The 18826-nt window shown below is 42.5% G+C and overlaps 1 protein-coding gene across 9 annotated transcripts in view; it reads right to left on the bottom strand.

The window, feature by feature from the left end:
- Positions 1 to 1106: 1106 nt before the first annotated feature.
- LOC110494846 (E3 ubiquitin-protein ligase makorin-2) overlaps positions 1107 to 18826 on the bottom strand; it is a 76602-nt gene continuing 58882 nt past the window's right edge. For 6 of the 9 annotated variants that reach the window (XM_090206542.1, XM_090206541.1, XM_090206538.1 and 3 more), the window contains one exon: positions 1107 to 2447. In XM_090206542.1, the coding sequence (XP_090062668.1) occupies positions 2289 to 2447 (159 nt within the window). In that variant the 3' untranslated portion in view covers positions 1107 to 2288. Of the gene's footprint in view, positions 2448 to 15210; positions 15315 to 18826 lie in introns of all 9 variants that reach the window. The other 3 variants (XM_090206546.1, XM_090206540.1, XM_090206539.1) reach the window with 1 other exon arrangement.

The raw sequence follows: 18826 nt of genomic DNA, 5'->3' as shown, positions 1-18826 counted from the left end.
AAAAACATTTGATTGATTGGACACATGATGCACCTGAGTTCAATTGCAAGCCTGAATACTTGTGTAAATAAATAAATACATATTTCTAAAAACCTATTTTCACTTTGTCATTATGGGGTATTGTGTGTAGATTAAATGAATTGTTTTCCTCATTAATCCATTTTGAATAAGGCTGTAATATAACCAAATGTAGAAAAGGTCAAGGGGTCTGAATACTTTCAGAATGCACTGTAAATGTATGTTGGTATTACTGACGGTGGCTCGCAATAATGTCTAATATTTAACATGACACAAATTGTAAAATAAAACTGAGAAAGGTATATAATTAAAACATTCTGAAGTGTATACATCAACTTGGCATGTTGGGCCCTACAGAAACCTATAGCTTGGGTTCAGCCCTACAGAAGCCAATAGCTTGGAGTCGGCCCACAGAAGACTATAGCTTGGTTCAGCCCGACAGAAACCTATAGCTTGGGTCTCCAAATTTCTTCCAAGCAAATCGAGGGCACACAATTAAAATTGTGAATAACGACACAGCTATGTATAGCCTACTTCACTATGGAAAAGGAGTCACAATACATGTCATGTTGATAGGACTTTCAGTTTGCTTCCAAATAACTGGTTTCACATTCATCTCTAGGGATCATAAGGAAAACTCATGTAAAACAATGAATGTGTATTTACAAACCCCTTCTCCAAACAGATGACTCATTTACCTAGCTCTTATCAATAGATCTCATCAATTTATAAATTACAATGCATGGAGAATGCTATTTCTATCAGGAAAAAGGAGATGCTTTTCCCACTTGGAAACGGAAGGTTCGCTCCACCGTATTCATGGTTTCCTCGCGCGTAGGGGGGAATTAAGTCAAGGTCAGAATATAGCATTACTATAGCAACAGCTTCATTTCTTAGATATCCACCCAGAACAATTAGCAGGTGAATAGCATGCTATCGTCAAAAACTACGACACACCCACCCACACCATTCCAGCCGTACAACCAGGGTTGTGAACCGCAGGATATAAAGCAGTACTATATTGTCTGGCCTCAATCTATACATTAACCCCTATGTTAAAGGGAGGTGAAATAACACTCATATTCCTCTGCTGTCAAACATTTTCTTTATTGAATGAATGGACTGCTGCTATTGAACTTATTTTTGGAAATAATCATTCAAACTGAAAAGAAATTGGATAAATAAAAGCCAACATAGTGATTCTGATTTCCCATAGAATATACATTAAACACGGTAGTATAATATTATCTAAACACTATAGTTTAGTCTCCCCAGGCAGCTTCACTCAATACATTAGATAATAGAGACGACTACTGGTAGGAGCTCATTCCTCTGCACCTCTACAGGCTGACTGATAGATCACCCAGGGTCTGCTTTATTCTCTTACTATAGATGAATGATGTAGGATAATAAGGTCAACATCATAATTTTATACCATTAAAAGGATAAAGTCACTAAACCTCATAATGTGAGCATCCATCAACACTAAATAGTTCCTATAGAAGGAACTAGTTGCAACGTAAATGTAAAAGCCTCTAAATGAACACACCATACCTTCATGGACAACGAGTATGTAACAGACTTGGGGCTCTATTCAATCCGTATTGTGGAAGTTCAGCGTTACAGCGGGATTTCAATTTAAAGCCAATGTTACTGCGTCAGCAGAGACCGCATTCACAGTGAACACTGAATATGTCGGCTCAATCGAAAATGAAAGTAATTCCTATCACTTCAGCAATCCAGCTTGAATAGAGCCCCTGGGTGCATTGATTTGAATTCCACGTTTTGTTTCTTTTAAAAATGTCTATATGTGATCTAACTGTAACACATGTTGTGGCCTGGCTGAGAGGCTGTCTGATCTATCTGTACAACCTCAAACTGATTCTATAGATCCAATGAAAAGAAAGTAAAGGCATTTCACTGTACTTGAAAACTATGACCTTATGGTTCATTCTATAGATGTCTACCCCATTCATATAAAAAGCCTTCTAGAGATAAATTATCTAAAACATATCTGGAAAATATAGCAGCTTCTCTAACAGAACCATTACAGCTCTATGTACAGATTTACTATGTTATTTTCCACACAAATGTACCATGAGTAAAAATATCATTTAAAAAAAGCCTGAAACCATCAACATGAAAGGCTTACTAGTGAGTACATTTTATTGTCCAGTGTCGTATGTATGTTTGCAATTTGATATGAGCCGTTGGTCAGAGGGCTGGGGCTAGGCCTGGATAACGGGTAGTTAGGGCCCCAGGTTGAGGGCTCAGGGCTGGGCAGACACTGCACTGCTCTCCTCCCCTCCTGGACCAGACATCTGCATGAAGAGTTCTCTCAGTTCGCTGACCTCATCTTCCTGCGGCTGGGCAACACTGCGCTGCTCGCGCTCCTCGATGAAGTCCCACAGACGGACAGAGTTCAGGAACTACAAGACAACACAGGAGAAATCACACCAACTACTTTAATTTTTGTACCGGTTTAGTATTAGCATCATGTTAGTGTTGTATAGAGGTTCAGTATTAGCAATGGGCCCCCGAGTGGCGCAGCGGTCCAAGGCAATGTATATCAGTGCTAGAGGCGCCACTAACGACCCTGGTTCGATTTCAGGGTGTATCACAACCGGCCGTAATTGAGGGTCCCATAGGGGGATGCAAAGTTGGCCCAGCGTCATCCAGGTTAGGGTTTGGCCGGTGTAGGCAGTCATTGTTCTTGACTGACTTGCCTAGTTAAATAAAGTTTAAATGGGGGACAAAATGGCGCCGTAGAGAGAACACGGTGTTTCAGCGAGCTCTCGTGGCATTCGTAAATTTATATTTTTACATTAATCTCATAGCTTGAAAAAGTGGTAGAATTGGCTAAATAAGTTACCATATAATGAGTCTTGACGGCTATTTCGCAAAAATATCCGACAACATGCCCAACAGAACTACTAAGAAGTCGACCAAAACCACCACCCCTGTGGATGTGCATGCCATTCAGCTGAACTACAGAGGGTTGTGAAACGTGTTGTTGAGGCGGAAGGAAGAATTGATGCAGTGGAAACTTCAACTACATCTATGGACGCTAAGATAAAAGCACTTGAGAAACAGTTTCGCGAAATGGCGGAGCACATTGACGACTTGGATAATCGAGGACACAGATGCAATATTCGTGTTGTGGGACTCCCGGAAAATTCTGAAGGGACACGTTCAGTAAAATTCTTTGAGGAATGGATCCCTGGCTACCTACAAATGGACACTAAGGCTGGTCGTGTGAAGCTGGACAGAGCCCATCGCTCTCAAGCACCGATACCCGGTCCCAATCAGCGCCCACGGCCGGTGGTTATAAAGTTCCACAACTTCACCGACAAGCAGCGCGTCATGGACGCGGCTAGAAACATCGGCTCTGATGGTAGTCAACGTAAAAGTCCTAAGGTCTCATTCTTCAATGATTATTCCACTGCTGTTGTACGAAGACGCAAAGCGTTTGATGAGGAGAAGGCTCGACTCAGGAGAATGAAGATGGACTACGCACTGTTGTACCCGGCCACATTGAAGATTATGGTCAACGGATCGCCTAAAAAGCTCTACACACCTGAAGAGGCTGCTGCGTTTATTGACTCTCTCGGGTAAATAACTTTTAAGCTGCACCTCAGCAGCATTGGATAACGTTGTTTATTTTTGGTTGAATCTGATCATGAAACAGTGGTGTGGTGGGAGTCCTCACGTACTCCGGCTCGGTGATATTTGTATCTTTATTATTTTTCTTGCTAAAGTAATAGCCGCTATAGCTCAGGCTGAGATATGTGTGAATCCATATTGGTGCCCAGGCTTGGTTTTAGGTGGAAGAGCCTCAATCTTCTTCTATTGATTTTCTTTTCCATACATATAAAGGATGAGGCTATGGAGCGGCAATGCAGACTTACAGTGCCTTGCGAAAGTATTCGGCCCCCTTGAACTTTGCGACCTTTTGCCACATTTCAGGCTTCAAACATAAAGATATAAAACTGTATTTTTTTGTGAAGAATCAACAACAAGTGGGACACAATCATGAAGTGGAACGACATTTATTGGATATTTCAAACTTTTTTAACAAATCAAAAACTGAAAAATTGGGCGTGCAAAATTATTCAGCCCCCTTAAGTTAATACTTTGTAGCGCCACCTTTTGCTGCGATTACAGCTGTAAGTCGCTTGGGGTATGTCTCTATCAGTTTTGCACATCGAGAGACTGAATTTTTTTCCCATTCCTCCTTGCAAAACAGCTCGAGCTCAGTGAGGTTGGATGGAGAGCATTTGTGAACAGCAGTTTGCAGTTCTTTCCACAGATTCTCGATTGGATTCAGGTCTGGACTTTGACTTGGCCATTCTAACACCTGGATATGTTTATTTTTGAACCATTCCATTGTAGATTTTGCTTTATGTTTCGGATCATTGTCTTGTTGGAAGACAAATCTCCGTCCCAGTCTCAGGTCTTTTGCAGACTCCATCAGGTTTTCTTCCAGAATGGTCCTGTATTTGGCTCCATCCATCTTCCCATCAATTTTAACCATCTTCCCTGTCCCTGCTGAAGAAAAGCAGGAACAAACCATGATGCTGCCACCACCATGTTTGACAGTGGGGATGGTGTGTTCAGCTGTGTTGCTTTTACGCCAAACATAACGTTTTGCATTGTTGCCAAAAAGTTCAATGTTGGTTTCATCTGACCAGAGCACCTTCTTCCACATGTTTGGTGTGTCTCCCAGGTGGCTTGTGGCAAACTTTAAACAACACTTTTTATGGATATCTTTAAGAAATGGCTTTCTTCTTGCCACTCTTCCATAAAGGCCAGATTTGTGCAATATACGACTGATTGTTGTCCTATGGACAGAGTCTCCCACCTCAGCTGTAGATCTCTGCAGTTCATCCAGAGTGATCATGGGCCTCTTGGCTGCAACTCTGATCAGTCTTCTCCTTGTATGAGCTGAAAGTTTAGAGGGACGGCCAGGTCTTGGTCTGATACTCCTTCCATTTCAATATTATCGCTTGCACAGTGCTCCTTGGGATGTTTAAAGCTTGGGAAATCTTTTTGTATCCAAATCCGGCTTTAAACTTCTTCACAACAGTATCTCGGACCTGCCTGGTGTGTTCCTTGTTCTTCATGATGCTCTCTGCGCTTTTAACGGACCTCTGAGACTATCACAGTGCAGGTGCATTTATACGGAGACTTGATTACACACAGGAGGATTGTATTTATCATCATTAGTCATTTAGGTCAACATTGGATCATTCAGAGATCCTCACTGAACTTCTGGAGAGAGTTTGCTGCACTGAAAGTAAAGGGGCTGAATAATTTTGCACGCCCAATTTTTCAGTTTTTGATTTGTTAAAAAAGTTTGAAATATCCAATAAATGTCGTTCCACTTCATGATTGTGTCCCACTTGTTGTTGATTCTTCACAAAAAAATACAGTTTTATATCTTTATGTTTGAAGTCTGAAATGTGGCAAAAGGTCGCAAAGTTCAAGGGGGCCGAATACTTTCGCAAGGCACTGTAAGAGTCTACATTGGAGAGTTGAAATCCCCTGCATGTTAGCTAGTGGGAAAACCCCCTTTTGGATCTTTACATGTTTAATTTTTGGGTTTAGTATAGTTCGAGTTCAGGGTTCATGGAAAAAGGTACCACCCCACTTTTACAATGGGATCCAGCCTGGATATTAAATGGTCAAGATACAATGGCAGGTAACGGACTGCGTGTATGTACATGGAACATTAGAGGGAGCCATAACCCCATTAAGAGGAAGAAGGTACTGTCTTTTTTGAAAAAATAAAATATTGATATTGCCCTGTTGCAAGAAACTCATTTGAATGATAAGGAGCACCTGAAATTACAACAAGGGGGGTTTGGTCAAGTGTTTTTCTCATCATTTACATCCAGAAGTAGAGGGGTAGCAATTCTGGTGAAAAAGAACTTACCACTTAAGGTCTTGAATTGTGTGAAAGATAAATTTGGTCGCTTTGTTATAATTAATGGTACTTTACAAGGGTACTTTCTATAATGAATATTTACTTCCCCCCTGCTCACCCCCCTGATTTCCTCACTAAGGTATTTCTAGACTTTTCAGAATTAAACTCAGACACTGCAGTGGATGGAGGAGATTGTAACTGCTTGTTGAACCCCCTTATTGATAGGTTTCCCAGCGGTATAGCTTCACTCTCTCCTCAAGCTAAGTCACTTAAAGCTATTTGTGATGATCTGGGGTATGCGGATGTCTGGAGAGCATTTTAACCCTCCAACAGAGAGTTCACTTTTTTCTCTGCACCTCATGGATGTCAGACTAGAATAGATTATTTTTTTATGCCCAGGACGTCTTTGCAGTCTGTTTTATCCGCTAGGATAGGAAGCATAGTCATATCTGATCATGCTGAGGTGATCCTGGACATAAAACTCAACGGGGCATTCAATCGGTCAAGACATTGGAGGTTGAACACAACCATTCTTAAAGACCATACATTCACATCATATTTTATTTCAGAGTTTAAAGCATTTTTCTCTATTAACTCTCAATCAACAGATAACCCCTCGCTCCTTTGGGAGACCTGTAAAGCGTATGCCAGGGGTCTGATTATGTCATACACCGCTACTAAGAGACGGAAAAAGCGTGAAAAGCAAAAAATGTTAGAGGGTGAATTAGGAACTAAAGAGAAGGACTACATTAAAACGCCCACTCCTGCCCTATTAAAGGAAATATCAGTCATTAGATCAACGTTAGACTCTCTCCTAACACAGGACGCTGCAAAGAAAATGAGATTTGTCAGGCAAAAGCTATATGAACATGGCGATAAGCCAGGAAAGTACTTGGCATACTTAGCTAAAAAGAGAGCTGACTCTCCGTCAATTGCTACTATTACTGATTCTGATGGTAATCATTTATATGAAAATAAATTGATGAGTGACTCATTTAAGACATTTTATACAAACCTTTATGCCTCAGAACTGCCAAATGATGCACCCAAATTAATGGAAAACTTATTTTGTAAGATTGAGCTCCTTACTATCTCCAAAGAGCAGAGGTCCCTCCTTAATGCCCCTATTACCAAGGAAGAGATAATGTTCGCAATTAAGAATCTGCAAAATGGTAAGGCCCCAGGACCAGACGGGTTTTGTAGTGAGTTCTATAAAGAGTTCCATGGCCTGATCCTTGAGCCACTGCGTGATATGTTTAATCACTCATTTTCAAATGACCAACTCCCTCAAACGCTGAGAGAAGCCAACATTTCACTTATTCTCAAAAAGGGAAAATGTCCAGAGTCTTGTTCCTCGTACAGACCAATTTCCCTTCTCAATGTGGATAGAAAATTGCTTTCTAAAATTCTAGCCACAAGATTAGAGGACTCACTGCCACTAATTGTGAAAGGAGACCAAACTGGCTTCATTAAGGGCCGTAAGTCATGCAACAATGTCAGGCGGCTTCTTAATGTAATTCAAGCCTACCAACAAAGTGCTGTGGATGGTCTTGTGCTCTCCCTAGATGCTGAGAAAGCATTTGATCGTGTGGAGTGGTCTTACCTATTATTTGCTCTAAATAAATTTGGTCTGGGTGACAACTTTATAAAATGGGTGAAAGTTTTATATGATGATCCTCAGGCTGCTGTCCTTACTAATGGGCTAAGGTCAAATAGCTTCTCTATACACAGATGTACCAGACAGGGCTGTCCTTTATCCCCCCTCCTCTTTGCACTCGTTATGGAACCACTGGCCGAGGCCATCAGGGCAACGCCTGCTATAAAGGGGCTGCTCATTGGTGATGGTCACCATAAAATAAGCTTGTATGCTGATGATGTCCTGATATTAATCTCTAGTCCCGAGACTTCAATTACATCTCTTATTAATATTATTGAATTATTCAGCTAACTAAGTCAGAGGCTATGCCACTTGGTAGCCTACACTCTGTACCTAATACTTCTCCCCCCTTCCCTTTTAAATGGTCTTCCTCAGGTTTCATGTATCTGGGTATATTTTAACTCCTAAATTCCAGCAAATGTACAAAGCCAATTTTGTTCCCTTGTTTGATACAATAAGACAGGATCTGGAGCGCTGGAACGCTCTCCCGATTTCTTGGTTGGGTAGGATATCCCTCTTGAAAATGAACATTTTACCTAGACTACTTTACCCAATCCAAATGATCCCAGTATTACTCTCCAATAAGGTAATAAAAGATGTAAATGGATGGCTAAGTTCCTTTATATGGAGTAAACGCAAGCCAAGACTTAAGATGGCAATATTGCAGCTGCCAAGTTCTATGGGCGGCTTGGACCTGCCCAATATCAGGTTCTATCAATGGTGTGCCCACCTTTGTTATATTTCTGACTGGATCACAAATGATGACTCCTCTATTTGGTTAGACATTGAGACTTCTCTTTCAAAATACCCCTTACAGGATCTTTTATTTTTCAGAAGTTTCAAGTCTGTAGAAGATCACTGCAATAATCCCGTTACACTTAACACACTCAAAGTATGGAGGTCAGTTCAACACTTCCTGGGAAGGTCCAAACTAACCTCTGCTCTTACCCCAATTCTTAACAACCCAGATTTCAGTCCAGGATTGCTGGATGCTGGCTTTAACTTTTGGCTTAATAAGGGCATACGCAGGCTAAATGACTTATTTGCTGATAAAATTTTGTCATTTGAGCAGATGGTCGAGAAATATCAACTCCCAAAACAGGACTTTTTCCACTTACTACAAGTAAGACATTATATTCTGAAGAGCACCACCTTAATTGGTAACCCTGATGTATCTGTCATTGAAATAATGCTTTTTTTCCCACAAAGGAAAATGTCTGTAAGTCTGTTTTATGATACTTTAAGGTCCTTTTCTGCTGTCAACACACAGAGGGTGAAACAAGTGTGGGAGAAAGAATTGTCTGTTACTATTGACGAAGAGATGTGGGAGGACATTTGGAGATATGCAAAAACAATATCTATATGTAATCGTACTAGAGCAATCCAATTAAGAATAATACACAGATTGCATATATCCCCAAATCGCAGACATGCTTTTAGCCCCACTTCCCCTCAGTGTCTTAAATGCAAAACTGATACAGGCACCCTAACACATTGTTTATGGTCATGTACCAAAATACAAAGATACTGGTCTGGTGTTCTGCAAGAAATTGAAAAGACCCTAGGGGTTGATCTAGAATTGGACCCAGTTTCTTTACTGTTAGGTCTCCCTAGTAGGCATGTTACTTCTGTGGGTAAAAGGAGGCTTTACAACATCCTTACCTTCGCAGCGAGGAAAAACATCCTTTTACAGTGGATTAGTGATAAGGTTCCTTCTATTAAAGATTGGCATAAGATACTATTTGAATGGGTGCCTCTGGAATATCTGACATGTACATTGCATTCTAAAACAGACCAGTTCTACAAAGTATGGGAACCTTATCTAAATTACCTAGAACCTGAGGTATCAGCTATTATGCTGCAAGGATTCTCGTAGAATGGCGGGGATCTATGTATTTCAGAACTACACTGTACGTTCCATGTGTGGACCCTAACCTCTTGGTTTAAACTGAGCTTTTTTTGTTTAATTTCTGTTTGTAAGTTTGTTTAAAATGTATGTATTGAGAGACGCAATGATGGTGATGGGGTGAGAGGAGCACCGAGCGGGAAGAGGAAAATGGTGTACGTATGTAGGGGTGTGTGTGTGTGTGTGTGTATATATGTGTGTATATGCATGAGTGTATGTATGTATATGTATGGGTGTGTGTATGTATGTATATACAGTGCCTTGCGAAAGTATTCGGCCCTCTTGAACTTTGCGACCTTTTGCCACATTTCAGGCTTCAAACATAAAGATATAAAACTGTATTTTTTTTGTGAAGAATCAACAACAAGTGGGACACAATCATGACGTGGAACGACATTTATTGGATATTTCAAACTTTTTTAACAAATCAAAAACTGAAAAATTGGCCGTGCAAAATTATTCAGCCCTTTACTTTCAGTGCAGCAAACTCTCTCCAGAAGTTCAGTGAGGATCTCTGAATGATCCAATGTTGACCTAAATGACTAATGATGATAAATACAATCCACCTGTGTGTAATCAAGTCTCCGTATAAATGCACCTGCACTGTGATAGTCTCAGAGGTCCGTTAAAAGCGCAGAGAGCATCGTGAAGAACAAGGAACACACCAGGCAGGTCCGAGATACTGTTGTGAAGAAGTTTAAAGCCGGATTTGGATACAAAAAGATTTCCCAAGCTTTAAACATCCCAAGGAGCACTGTGCAAGCGATAATATTGAAATGGAAGGAGTATCAGACCACTGCAAATCTACCAAGACCTGGCCGTCCCTCTAAACTTTCAGCTCATACAAGGAGAAGACTGATCAGAGATGCAGCCAAGAGGCCCATGATCACTCTGGATGAACTGCAGAGATCTACAGCTGAGGTGGGAGACTCTGTCCATAGGACAACAATCAGTCGTATATTGCACAAATCTGGCCTTTATGGAAGAGTGGCAAGAAGAAAGCCATTTCTTAAAGATATCCATAAAAAGTGTTGTTTAAAGTTTGCCACAAGCCACCTGGGAGACACACCAAACATGTGGAAGAAGGTGCTCTGGTCAGATGAAACCAAAATTGAACTTTTTGGCAACAATGCAAGACGTTATGTTTGGTGTAAAAGCAACACAGCTCATCACACTGAACACACCATCCCCACTGTCAAACATGGTGGTGGCAGCATCATGGTTTGGACCTGCTTTTCTTCATCAGGGACAGGGAAGATGGTTAAAATTGATGGGAAGATGGATGGAGCCAAATACAGGACCATTCTGGAAGAAAACCTGATGGAGTCTGCAAAAGACCTGAGACAGGGACGGAGATTTGTCTTCCAACAAGACAATGATCCAAAACCATAAAGCAAAATCTACAATGGAATGGTTCAAAAATAAACATATCCAGGTGTTAGAATGGCCAAGTCAAAGTCCAGACCTGAATCCAATCGAGAATCTGTGGAAAGAACTGAAAACTGCTGTTCACAAATGCTCTCCATCCAACCTCACTGAGCTCGAGCTGTTTTGCAAGGAGGAATGGTAAAAAATGTCAGTCTCTCGATGTGCAAAACTGATAGAGACATACTCCAAGCGACTTACAGCTGTAATCGCAGCAAAAGGTGGCGCTACAAAGTATTAACTTAAGGGGACTGAATAATTTTGCACGCCCAATTTTTCAGTTTTTGATTTGTTAAAAAAGTTTGAAATATCCAATAAATGTCGTTCCACTTCATGATTGTGTCCCACTTGTTGTTGATTCTTCACAAAAAAATACAGTTTTATATCTTGTTTGAAGCCTGAAATGTGGCAAAAGGTCGCAAAGTTCAAGGGGGCCGAATACTTTCGCAAGGCACTGTATGTATGTATGTATGTATGTATGTATGTATATATGTATATATATATATATATACACGTAGATATGTGTAAGTGGGTGCCGTTTATCTTGTTTTTTTTCTGTGTGCTTGGTCTCTGTTGTTGTATCTCTTAATATGGGTGAAAATTGTGAAATCCCAATAAAAATACTGTTACAAAATAAAGTTTAAATAAATAAAAATCAAATAATGGTAGTGGCTCAGTCTTAGCATCATGGTAGTGTTGTATCAAGGCTCAGTATTAGCATCATGGTAGTGTTGTATAGAGGCTCAGTATTAGCATCATGGTAGTGTTGTATAGAGGCTCAGTATTAGCGTCATGGTAGTGTTGTATAGAGGCTCAGTTTTAGCATCATGGTAGTGTTGTATAGAGGTTCAGTATTAGCAATGTTGTGCTGCTATTTTATTGACCTGGCCAAAGCTTTTGATACAGTAGACCATTCTTGTGGGCTGGCTAAGGAGTATTGGTATCCCCGATGGTCTTTGGCCTGGTTTGCTAACTACCTCTCTCAAAGAGTGCAGTGTGTAAAGTCAGAAAATCTGCAGTCTCAGCCACTGCCTGTCACCAAAGGAGTACCCCAAGGCTCCATCCTAGGCCCCACGCTCTTCTCAATTTACATCAACAACATAGCGCAGGCAGTAGAAAGCTCTCTCATCCATTTATATGCAGATGATACAGTCTTATACTCAGCTGGCCCCTCCCCGGATTTTGGGTTAAATGCTCTACAACAAAGATTTCTTAGTGTCTAACAAGCTTTCTCTACCCTTAACCTTGTTCTGAACACCTCCAAAACAAAGGTCATGTGGTTTGGTAAGAAGAATGCCCGTCTCCTCACAGGTACTATGTCTGGGACACATGATTCCATTTCTGTTAGTCACATGTCTGTGGAACTTGTTCAGTTTATGTCTCAGTTGTTGAATCTTATGTTCATACAAATATTTACACATGTTAAGTTTGCTGACAAACGCAGTTGACAGTGAGAGGACGTTTCTTTTTTTGCCTGTCCCCGCAGGAGGCATTTTGCCTTTTGGTAGGCCATCATTGTAAATAATAATTTGTTCTTAACTGACTTAGTTAAATAAATGTTCAATAAAAACATTAAAAATAAATTGCATCATGGTAGTGTTGCATAGAGTTTCAGTATTGTATTGGTCACAAACACATGGTTATCAGATGTTATTGGTCACATACACATGGTTAGCAGATGTTATTGGTCACATGGTTAGCAGATGGTATTGGTCACATGGTTAGCAGATGGTATTGGTCACATGGTTAGCAGATGTTATTGGTCACATGGTTAGCAGATGTTATTGGTCACATGGTTAGCAGATGTTATTGGTCACATACACATGGTTAGCAGATGTTATTGGTCACATACACATGGTTAGCAGATGTTATTGGTCACATACACATGGTTAGCGGATGTTATTGGTCACATATGCTGCGTGTATTGGTTCCTGACTTCCCTGAACAGTTGCATATCGCGGGGACTATTCGATGCTATTGCAGTCCGCCACAGGATGTTTTTGTGCTGGTCGAGGGCAGTCAGGTCTGGAGTGAACCAAGGGCTATATCTGTTCTTAGTTCTGCATTTTTTTAACGGAGCATGCTTATCTAAAATGGTGAGGAAGTTACTTTTAAAGAATGACCAGGCATCCTCAACTGACGGGATGAGGTCAATATCCTTCCAGGACACCCGGGCCAGGTCGATTAGAAAGGCCTGCTCACAGAAGTGTTTCAGGGAGCGTTTGACAGTGATGAGGGGTGGTCGTTTGACTGCGGATCCATAGCGGATACAGGCAATGAGGCAGTGATCGCTGAGATCCTGGTTGAAGACAGCGGAGGTGTATTTGGAGGGCCAGTTGGTCAGGATGACGTCTATGAGGGTGCCCTTGTTTACAGATTTAGGGTTGTACCTGGTGGGTTCCTTGATGATTTGTGTGAGATTGAGGGCATCTAGCTTAGATTGTAGGACTGCCGGGGTGTTAAGCATATCCCAGTTTAGGTCACCTAACAGAACAAACTCTGAAGCTAGATGGGGGGCGATCAATTCACAAATGGTGTCCAGGGCACAGCTGGGAGCAGAGGGGGGTCGGTAGCAGGCGGCAACAGTGAGACGTATTTCTGGAGAGAGTAATTTTTTTAATTAGTAGTTCGAACTGTTTGGGTGTGGACCTGGAAAGTATGACATTACTTTGCAGGCTATCTCTGCAGTAGACTGCAACTCCTCCCCCTTTGGCAGTTCTGTCTTGATGGAAAATGTTATAGTTGGGTATGGAAATCTCATAATTTTTGGTGGCCTTCCTGAGCCAGGATTCAGACACGGCAAGGACATCAGGGTTAGCAGAGTGTGCTAAAGCAGTGAGTAAAACAAACTTAGGGAGGAGGTTTCTGATGTTGACATGCATGAAACCAAGGCTTTTTCGATCACAGAAGTCAACAAATGAGGGTGCCTGGGGGACATGCAGGGCCTGGGTTTACCTCCACATCACCCGCGGAACAGAGGAGGAGTAGTATGAGGGTGCGGCTAAAGGCTATCAAAACTGGTCGCCTAGAGCGTTGGGGACAAAGAATAAAAGGCATACAGTAATCACAGGTGCTGAATGGGAGTTATCTTTGCCTTCTAGGGTACAGGAACAATGGTGGCCATCTTGAAGTATGTGTGGACAGCGATTGAATATGTCCGTAAACACACCAGCCACCCCCGGACTTCGATAGTATATCTCGAGAGAGCCATGTTTCCGTGAATCAGAAGAAGTTACAATCCCCGATGTCTCTCTGGAAAGCAAGCCTTGCCCTAATTTCATCTACCTTGTTATTTAGAGACTGGACATTCGCGAGTAATATACTCAGAAGCGGTGGGTGGTTTGCGCGCCTCTGAAGTTTGACCTTAAGACTGCTCCCTCTACCTCTTCTCTGGTGATGTTGTTTTGGGTCAGCCTCTGGAATCGGTACAAATGCGCTGGGTGGTTCGGACAAAGGATCCGCTTCGGGAAAGTCGTATTCCTGGTCGTGGTGCTGGTAAATTGACCTTACTCTGATATCCAATAGTTCTTCACGGCTGTATGTGTTAACACTTAAGATTTATGGGCTAACAATGTAAGAAGTAATACATAAATAAACAAAATAATGCAGTTTCCTTAGGACTAGAAGCAATGTCGGTGCCATTTGGGATTAGCATCATGGTAGTGTTGTATAGAGGTTCAGTATTAGCAATGGTACCATCTCGGAGTAATGACCTAGTATTTAGAGCGTTGGGCCAGTAACTATATATCTATTTTGCCAATTGGATTGATCCCCTCTACCACACGGAACCCCACTAATCTACCGACGGAAACGCACGAGGTGTCTAAAAACAGACCTCCATCCTATGCTAGCTTGCTACCGATGGCCCAGCTAGCTGTCTGAATCGCCATGACCCCAACAAACCTCACTACTCACTGGCCCCTTATGATCACTCGACTAAGCATGCCTCTCCTTAATGTCAATATGCCTTGTCCATTGCTCTTCTGGTTAGTGTTTATTGGCTTATTTCACTGTAGAGCCTCTAGCCCTGCTCATTATACCTTATCCAACCTTTCAGTTCTACCACCCACACGTGGGTTTCAATGATGTTTCTAGAGACAATATCTCTCTCATCATCACTCATTATCTAGGTTTACCTCCAGTGTATTCACATCCTACCATACCTTTGTCTGTACATTATAACTTGAAGCTATTTAATCGCCCCCAGAAACCTCCTTTTACTCTCCGTTCCAGCCGTTCTAGACAACCAATTCTCATAGCTTTTAGCCGTACCCTTACCCTTCTCCTCCTCTGTTCCTCTGCTGATGTAAAGGTTAATCCAGGCCCTGCAGTGCTCCCTGCAGTGCCACTCCTTTTCCCCAGGCGCTCTCTTTTGATGACTTCTGTAACAGTAATAGCCTTGGTTTCATGCATGTTAACATTAGAAACAAAGAGATCTTCTGTTGAATCTGACAATTAATCTTAATGGTTGTACAGTCGTCTCAAATAAAACTGTGAAGGACCTCGGCGTTACTCTGGACCCTGATCTCTCTTTTGAAGAACATATCAAGACCATTTCAAGGACAGCTTTTTTCCATCTACGTAACATTGCAAAAATCAGAAACTTTCTGTCCAAAAATTATGCAGAAAAATTGGTCCATGCTTTTGTCACTTCTAGGTTGGACTACTGCAATGCTCTACTTTCCGGCTACCCGGATAAAGCACTAAATAAACTTCAGTTAGTGCTAAATACGGCTGCTAGAATCCTGACTAGAACCAAAAAATTTGATCATATTACTCCAGCGCTAGCCTCTCTACACTGGTTTCCTGTCAAAGCAAGGGCTGATTTCAAGGTTTTACTGCTAACCTACAAAGCATTACATGGGCTTGCTCCTACCTATCTCTCTGATTTGGTCCTGCCGTACATACCTACACGTGCGCTACGGTCACAAGACGCAGGCCTCCTAATTGTCCCTAGAATTTCTAAGCAAACAGCTGGAGGCAGGGCTTTCTCCTATAGAGCTCCATTTTTATGGAACGGTCTGCCTACCCATGTCAGAGACGCAAACTCGGTCTCAACCTTTAAGTCTTTACTGAAGACTCATCTCTTCAGTGGGTCATATGATTGAGTGTAGTCTGGCCCAGGAGTGGGAAGGTGAACGGAAAGGCTCTGGAGCAACGAACTGCCCTTGCTGTCTCTGCCTGGCCGGTTCCCCTCTTTCCACTGGGATTCTCTGCCTCTAACCCTATTACAGGGGCTGAGTCACTGGCTTACTGGGGCTCTCTCATGCCGTCCCTGGAGGGGGTGCGTCACCTGAGTGGGTTGATTCACTGATGTGGTCATCCTGTCTGGGTTGGCCCCCCCCCTTGGGTTGTGCCGTGGCGGAGGTCTTTGTGGGCTATACTCAGCCTTGTCTCAGGATGGTAAGTTGGTGGTTGAAGATATCCCTCTAGTGGTGTGGGGGCTGTGCTTTGGCAAAGTGGGTGGGGTTATATCCTTCCTGTTTGGCCCTGTCCGGGGGTGTCCTCGGATGGGGCCACAGTGTCTCCTGACCCCTCCTGCCTCAGCCTCCAGTATTTATGCTGCAGTAGTTTATGTGTCGGGGGGCTAGGGTCAGTTTGTTATATCTGGAGTACTTCTCCTGTCCTATTCGGTGTCCTGTGTGAATATAAGTGTGCGTTCTCGAATTCTCTTCTTCTCTCTTTCTTTCTCTCGGAGGACCGGAACCCTAGGACCATGCCCCAGGACTACCTGACATGATGACTCCTTCCTGTCCCCAGTCCACCTGGCCGTGCTGCTGCTCCAGTTTCAACTGTTCTGCCTTATTATTATTCGACCATGCTGGTCATTTATGAACATTTGAACATCTTGGCCATGTTCTGTTATAATCTCCACCCGGCACAGCCAGAAGAGGACTGGCCACCCCACATATGCTCTCTCTGATTCTCTCTTTCTTTCTCTCTCTCGGAGGACCTGAGCCCTAGGACCATGCCCCAGGAATAACTGACATGATGACTCCTTGCTGTCCCCAGTCCACCTGACCGTGCTGCTGCTCCAGTTTCAACTGTTCTGCGTTATTATTATTTGACCATGCTGGTCATTTATGAACATTTGTTATAATCTCCACCCGGCACAGCCAGAAGAGGGCTGGCCACCCCACATAGCCTGGTTCCTCTCTAGGTTTCTTCCTAGGTTTTGGCCTTTCTAGGGAGTTTTTCCTAGCCACCGTGCTTCTACACCTGCATTGCTTGCTGTTTGGGGTTTTAGGCTGGGTTTCTGTACAGCACTTTGAGATATCAGCTGATGTACGAAGGGCTATATAAATTTGATTTGATTTGAGAAGCCTCCTCCCTAACTTTGTTTTATTCACTGCTTTAGCACACTCTGCCAACCCAGATGTTCTAGCCGTGTCTGAATCCTGGCTTAGGAAGACCACCAAAAATTCTGAAATCTACAACACTTTCAGATTAGATAGAACGGCCAAAGGGAGGCAGTGTTGCAATCTACTGCAAAGATAGCCTGCAGAGTTCTGTCCTACTATTCAGGCCTGTACCCAAACAATTTTAACTTTTAAAAATCCATCTCTCTAAAAACAAGTCTCTCACCGTTGCCGCCTGCTATAGACCACCCTCTGCCCCCAGCTGTGCTCTGGACACCATATGTGAACTGATTGCCCCCCATCTATCTTCAGAGCTTGTGCTGCTAGGCAACCTAAACTGGAACATGCTTAACACCCCAGCCATCCTACAATCTAAGTTTGATGCCCTCAATCTCACACAAATGATCAATGAACCTACCAGGTACCACCCCAAAGCCGTAAACAAGGGCACCCTCATAGATATCATCCTAACCAACTTGCCCTCTAAATACACCTCTGCTGTCTTCAACCAAGATCTCAGCGATCACTGCCTCATTGCCTGCATCCATAATGGGTCAGCGGTCAAATGACCTCCACTCATCACTGTCAAACGCTCCCTGAAACACTTCAGCGAGCAGGCCTTTCTAATCGACCTGGCAGGTGTATCCTGGAAGGATATTGATCTCATCCCGTCTGTAGAGGATGCCTGATTTTTATTTTTTAAATGCCTTCCCCACCATCTTAAATAAGCATGCCCCATTCAAGAAATTTAGAACCAGGAACAGATATAGCCCTTGGTTCTCTCCAGACCTGTGTCATGACGTTGCCCTCTTTGGGTACAGCAAGTCCCATCCCCCTCTCCCTGCCTCCTTCAACTAGGCTGCTGTGGTCAGAGAGAGGTCGTACATTCCTGAGGAGAAGGCCTCATGGCCACACAGTATAAGAGACAGAGTGAATTTTCATAGAGAACAAAGGAATTTCTTCCACTTCACAGAACTTGAGGTCCGAACAAATTTCATGTTCCGGAGAAGGTATAAAAGATTGGTGAAGAATCAAGCTACGAACTGGTCCATTTGTCACAACTTGGGGAAGCTCATGGGAGACGGTGTGACCACATTACCATAATGCTGTTTATATAATAGCCTCAGATATGAGGTTTACATCTAATCGTCGTAAAAGATGAATGAGTGAGTATGATACTGTTTACACGATTTTACAATGTGATTTTGGACTGTTTAATGAAGGAAACTCCAATTCCCTTTTGAGTTTAACTAAATCAGAGGACCGCCCCTGAGCCCAGTTAGGGTCAGGCATCCTGGGACAGCCCCTTCTCTGCAAATCCGAATAAAACCCAACTTTGAGATATTATCACCAGACCATGTTTCTCTCAAAGTACAACGATTGCAGACCATTGCTGAATCTTTTAACCATACCACATGGTTAAACTCTTAGACTATTGATACCGACAGAATAAGAACAAGTCTTTGATATTAATTACTAGTCTGCAGCTAGGAATTCGGTTTCATTGAATGTGAAGAACGACAACCATTCTACAA

The sequence above is a fragment of the Oncorhynchus mykiss genome, chromosome 17, assembly GCF_057628025.1.
Source record: "Oncorhynchus mykiss isolate SJ-2025 chromosome 17, ASM5762802v1, whole genome shotgun sequence".
Taxonomy (NCBI): domain Eukaryota; kingdom Metazoa; phylum Chordata; class Actinopteri; order Salmoniformes; family Salmonidae; genus Oncorhynchus; species Oncorhynchus mykiss.
The sequence above is the reverse complement of the archived record's forward strand: the minus strand, read 5'-3'. Positions and strand labels throughout refer to the sequence as shown.